The sequence below is a fragment of the Pundamilia nyererei genome, unplaced genomic scaffold (assembly GCF_000239375.1).
Source record: "Pundamilia nyererei isolate P.nyererei 1_Seehausen unplaced genomic scaffold, PunNye1.0 scaffold00076, whole genome shotgun sequence".
In the NCBI taxonomy this organism is placed as follows: domain Eukaryota; kingdom Metazoa; phylum Chordata; class Actinopteri; order Cichliformes; family Cichlidae; genus Pundamilia; species Pundamilia nyererei.
The window spans coordinates 1,886,994-1,893,178 of NW_005187477.1; the positions used below are offsets into that span (position 1 = coordinate 1,886,994).

The 6,185-nt window shown below is 43.9% G+C and overlaps 1 protein-coding gene across 3 annotated transcripts in view; it reads left to right on the forward strand.

The window, feature by feature from the left end:
• dlc (deltaC) overlaps positions 1 to 5,445 on the forward strand; it is a 20,250-nt gene extending 14,805 nt beyond the window's left edge. Inside the window, exons 8-10 of one of the 3 annotated variants that reach the window (XR_001290426.1) lie at positions 1,496 to 2,231; positions 2,462 to 3,973; positions 4,091 to 5,445. Coding sequence is in view for 2 of the 3 variants with exons in the window: in XM_005737450.2 (XP_005737507.1) it covers positions 1,496 to 2,231; positions 2,462 to 2,699 (974 nt within the window). In the remaining variant the exon portion in view is untranslated. Of the gene's footprint in view, positions 1 to 1,495; positions 2,232 to 2,461 lie in introns of all 3 variants that reach the window. The other 2 variants (XM_005737451.1, XM_005737450.2) reach the window with 2 other exon arrangements.
• Positions 5,446 to 6,185: the final 740 nt, after the last annotated feature.

Here is a 6,185-nt window from a genome sequence, read left to right on the forward strand (position 1 = left end):
GCGTGTGTGCATGTGAGGAAAACACAACAAAGCCGCTGGAGCTCCGATTTTAACGTTGATCTGGCTCTAAAGCTTGATATTTTGCACCGTGCAGGATGTTTTGCTGTTTGATTTCTATAATCTGTGGTCTGTGGTTGGGTAACCTGTTCTCGTGCGAGCTGGGCCAACAGTCAGTTTAAAGTTTCACGTCGTTTACGAGAGGAGACGCATTATCAGGGTCAGACGGCTCCACCGGCAGACCTGGCATTAATAAAGGAAGCATATCTCAGAGTTTATAATTAAACAACAGTCATCATCGGCCTATCATCCGCCCCCGCTTCTCGGGGTGCCTGTCGACCCCTCGGTTCTCCCTGAGGTTCTCATTAACATGTGGAAACCGCCGCCTGCTTATCTTCAATCTGCAGTCATTCCTGTCTTTCAGTGAGCCTGACAGAGGGTAAAAAAATACTGCTGCCTGATAGATGACGCTGTGCTCTGTTTGCAGTGTTGCAACACAGAACAACCAAATATGGGTCTGTTTTTACAGCACACAGCCTGCAGTTTGGAATAACAGCCCAACATGAACCCATACATGGCTGCAGGATCAGTGCCTCTCCCCTCCTAAAAATGCTTTTAGAGCACGAAATCCCAGCAAAAGCAAAAATGAATCATTTGTTAGCTAATTTGTGATGCGCATCTTCTCCTGTTTCAGAGAAGTTAAACTGAAATGACGGATATGGTTTAAGTTTTATAGTCCACTGTTCTGGCAGATCACATGACTTCCTGGTGCTGGAAAACAACTTCTCAGGATGTTTCTAATCACACATGTTTTTCTGAGGGGCATCTGTTGAGAGGAAATGTTGTAAAGAACATTTTTCCCCTCCCGCTCTCAGCCCCGGCTCGTCCTTCCTCTGTCCAGATGGAGTTTGCTTCGTTGTGGCGAGTCTGCAGGGTTCAAAATGTCTTCTGCACACTGTCGGCTTAATTATTACCACAGTTTGTCAAATTTTCAGAAACCTGGTTTCTTTTCTTTGTTTCTTTTGTTGTTTTTTTAGAATGAAACTGTGATTCGGAGTATTTAGCCTCCTCCGGCCTCCCCCAAGGCTCTGCTGTGGTTCCCCTGTTTTTTCTAGTCCACATACTAATACTCAGAAATACCAGTGAACGTATGAGACGCTTAGAGCGATTCAATGATGAGTATTTCACAAAAACCTTGTTTCCCGTGTCTGCTGTATGGCTTTAGCTCGTAAGCAGGGCTGAAGGCATCAGAATCTATTAAACGTCTACACACTTTATTTCCTTTCCAAATGATGCTTCATGGCCAACATGCTAACTACATATCTGGTAACACTTACTGCTCAGCAGAATAAATGACCCTAAAACTGGGGCCCGTTTCACCTCTTTGAAGTCTCAACATCAGTCAGTAGCAGATGAACATCTGCCCTCTTCTGCTTTACCTTGCCAGGTGTTTCCTCCAGTTGTTATTAACACACACCTGTTTTTTTCCTGTCTGCAGGTGCTCAGTGTTTTGACGTTGGCAGCATCGTCATGTGTCGCTGTCAGCCAGGCTTCACCGGCTCTCGCTGCGAGACCAACATCGACGACTGTGCCAGCAATCCCTGCAGGAACGGCGGCACCTGCTTCGACAGAATCAACAACTACAGCTGCACGTGCACCCTCGGCTTCTCCGGCAAAGACTGCACGGTGCGCGCCAGCCTCTGCGACCAGTTCCCGTGCGAAAACGGCGGCACGTGTTTCACCCACTTCACCGGCCCCGTGTGCCAGTGCCCGCGAAACTTCATGGGCACGCGCTGCGAACACTCTCTCAAGCCAACTGTGAAACCGGCCGCGAATGGAGACCCTCCAGCGGCCATGATTGCCGCTATTGCTCTGGGAATAGTGACATTTTCCCTGCTGGTGTGCGCCGCCATCTTCGTTCTGCGCCACCTGTACCGGGGCAGGGAGCTGAGAGCCCTTTCCACGTCAGTAAAAAACGACCTGGAGACGGTGAACAACCGCAACGCGGTGATTGGCGGAGGGGCGCCCAAGAACGGGAGCTTACCTGGAGCGACTCTGGGCAGCCTGAAGGAGAAAGAGGCCTTCCTCCTCCCGGGAGCTCATCTTAAAATGTCCAATAAGGATGTAGCGCTGGTGGACAAGGGCAGCGACAACGTGGCCATGTTTAAAAACAAAATGGCAGATTACAACCTGGCAAAGGAGGAGCAGCACCTGGACAAGAACAAGTTTGACCTGTAAGGACCTGATGGTTTGATAGTTATCTCTGTTTCTGTTTGTGCTTCGTTCCTGTGAGTTTAATTCAGACAAGTCGCAGCTCGTTGTGTCTTAACTGATCAGTCCATGGTGGGGGGGGATCTTCACTGAGTCTTGCTGTCAAAATCTTTGTTTGCTGTTGGACCAACCTTCCCTCTCTCCGTCTGTCTGTCTGTCTGTCTGTCTGTCTCGCTCTTGTTTCCTCTAACAGTAAGAAATGCGAGCCGTCCGTCATCGTCCCTCCTCTCAGTTTTGCAAAGGACAGTCTGTATCACTCAGTGTTCATCATCCCAGACCAGCTGGAGCAGTGTGTGTTTGCTACTGAGGTGAGGAACACAACCACGCGAGCGTTTATCTCTCCGTTGTTGACTTGGGTCGATCACATTACTATTACAAGGATTCATTTTGTTAATGGAAGAGTGGCAGCGAAACGCAGAATGGGAGAGTGAGGAAGGTTCAAAGTTCAAAGTCGTCTTTAACCATCTGACACTGAATTTACACGTTGGTTTTTCTCTGCAAGCTCGACGAAGCAAAATGAAACTTGGTTCAACGTGTCTTTGCTCAGCATGTCCAGAGCATTAAATTCATACTGTTATACAAATGACTTGAACTCGATGAGGATGATGGACAGCTGTTTGTGTGGGTTCAGTGTGTGCACAATAATCTAGATAAAAAAAGTTAGTAACTGCACTGATTGATGAAAAATAAACATTTCCTCTAAAAGTGGAAATGAGAAGGCAAATTTAGAGCAGCTGACATCTGCAGAAAAAAGCCACCAGGATTGTATTTTTCATATTATTAATAGTATTTACCGCTTTATTGACTTGCTTGCTCGGTGCATGGGAGAGGTTCACTCTCAGGGCTTTTGTGCCACAGAGAAACATTATTACTGTTAATCGTCTGTTTTATGCAAACTTTTTGAAATAATTAATTCTAAATGTAGCCAGACTCAAAGTCTCACGTCAGGACTTCATCTTTATGTAGGCCAGGGGTCCACCTCCAGCCCTCGAGGGCCGCTGTGCAGCATGTGTTCAGGTTCTGAGTCTTGCTAATGACCTACTAATGTTATTCAGGTGTGTTGCAGCGGGACACATGGAAAGGTTTCAGGACAGCGGCCCTCGAGGACTGGAGTTGGACCCCTGATGCAGGCTCTGCTATTGTAGCATCACAACATTGTGATTGGTCGGTTGCAGTAATATGATATGCACCAGATGCCCCTTTCTTTCACTCTAATGCTCAGCACTGATGTTTGCATGTCTTCTGGCTACAATGTTACAGCTTATCTGTAAGTCCATAAGAAAGAACAAAGCTGTGACCTCTGAGTGAGAGATTTTTTGCAAAAAACTGGAAAAATGCCCCCCGTAGGGGTGAGAAAATGAATACATCCTAGTACTGCAGTATCCTGTGTGACGATGCAAGGACACAAAATATTAATGTCTTATAAATTCAATGAAACTGCTGGCAAATTGTGCTATGTTATTGCAATACTGCGCCTATCACAAAATGTAAAGAATGCTAATATCCCGTCATCAGTGTTATTGTTTAAATATCGTGCTGACCTAATCACAACTGTGAATGTGAGAGTCAGCAACACTGATTTCACTGCAGCTCCATAAATTGCAGAGAAATGAAGCACAGCGGTGTTTCAGGCGGGCTGCTCGCTGAAAGTGCAAACTTTTTTCTAACAGGTCCGGACTGGTCCCAGTGCCTCCAGGTGGAAGAGGTTAAAAACACTTATTAATATTTCTTCTAACGTTGTGCTTCATGAATGATGTTCATGGCGCAGTGCAGTGATGCCGTACGCTGATGACTAACCGCTGCTTCTCTGTCTCGTTCTCAGGTATAACCTGAGATTTTTCAGACCACCAGCAAAGGATCTTTTCTGCTGAGGGCCTGAAAGTGTTTTGTCCAGAACAGTATACCCAGAGGATCTATTCTACACACAGTTTTTTAATTTAATATTTATTACTGCTGCTCAATGGAGAGACTTCTGTTGTTTTAGTCTGCTTGGATACTGTCAATGTTCGGATGGCAATGAGAAGACGAGGGAGGAAAGACTGAACGTCCGGCATCATTTGCACTATTCATTCTTTAAATCTTGCCCTGACCTTCTGTCTCTGCACTCTTTCTTAATCTTCTTTGGATCCACGATCGAAACGATCGAAGCGAGAATTGTCCGCCTCTCACACAGACGGGTGCCTTAGCTATGCTCCCTAATTTCGCAATCATCAGAGGACCTGCTCGCAGAAATGGGAGGCAAACCTCTTTCTTTTAGGTCAAACAGCCGTACCTTTCCACAGATCATGTATTTGTGACCTGGGCTGGATAGTTTGTGACAACGCTTCTGTCGTCCACCTTCAATCGCCGTTCAATTTTTCCTCGTCACATTGTGGCCTGTTCAGTAAGAACAATATCCGCCTTACAATCACCAAACCTGCAGAATCCAAAGTGCCTCTGTCCCTAAAAACATCAAAAAGACTTGAAGCCAGCAATCAGAGTGAGAACGTCACTGTCTGATGTTCTCCCAGAAGACTGGACGAGTTTTATTATGGTTTTTAATGGTAAGTTCAAATCCTGCGCTGAGCCTGTCAGTCCACCCGTCTCTGAGCCCCAGTTGTATCTCCAGCCTTCAGCCCTGGATATTAATCGCTGTGTAAATGATGTTTCAGGTGAACTGGGGGGGGCTTTGTTCCCCTAATAACAATCAGCTGTTTCCTGCCTTTCCGCCTTGTGAATTGAAAGATAATCAAAGTCGAACCGTTGGGCTGGATTCATCGTACGGGTCCATTTGTTCCCAGCTGAATTTTATATTTCTATTAATCAAAAAGCTAACCTTCAAAGCTGCCTTCATGAAACCGCTGCAGACCCAGTTCAGTCGGTCTGACAATAAAAACGCCGCTGACGGGTTTTTTTGCTTTTTATATAAGAAAAAAAAGAAAACGTTTTATATCAGTGAAGGACTCCAAAGAGTTTTTATTCCTTTGTTTTTTTTAATAATCCATTTGATACCAAAAATACGTGTTGTTCTTGTGTAGATGTGTCTTTGTATTATCTTCATTAATTTAAGAGAACAATGCAATGTGTACATACCTCCCAGAAGAACGTTTTCCTATTTAATTTTTGTAAATAATTTTGTATTTATGAAAGAGAATTGTACATATGTCTACGTTAATGTGCCCAATGTCTCCATCAGAATCAACAAATATATATTTTTCTTAAATAAATTAGAAAAATAATATTAACATTATCTGTACTGTGTTTTTCTTTCTGTCTGTGTAACCGAGACTTTGTACATTTCCATGTCTACAAACTAAATTTAGGCTCTCAGTTGAGCCTCCAGCTTATTTTATGTCGAGGACCAAAACTGCCGACGTGTTAAATGACAAAAAAAGGAGGTAAATACATGACAAACCACAATAAAAGCAGTCGTAGTCGAGTATTTCATTTATTTACAGATTATACCCATCATTTTTTTATGTCCAGTGCTCACAACATTAATAAGAATTCATTTATAATAACTCACTATTTAATTTCCTTTGTATTATTTATTTATTTCATTTATTAATAATAATCTTTACTTGTAATTTCCTTCGTTTCCACCGAGTTTTGAAAAGACGCCATCCTTCTGTTTTATTCTGCGCTGATAATAAATCCACGATGTCCACCGATCGCCTTCTCTGTCGTTCCCGATAACAGCTTAAAAAATGGTCCCGTGGTCCTGGAGCCAGTGAAGCCCAGCATTAATGAAACGTATCAGTATTCATACAATCATCCATCATTTTATGAGACCTCTTTAACCTTCCCTACCAAACCACAGTCAGTGCGACGGCTCAATAAAGTCTTATTAGTCCTGTAAATGGAATCAGATGCAGGAAAATTACGATTTAAAAGCCTCCAGAGTCATAAAACACACACTGATAGCTGCACAATCAGCT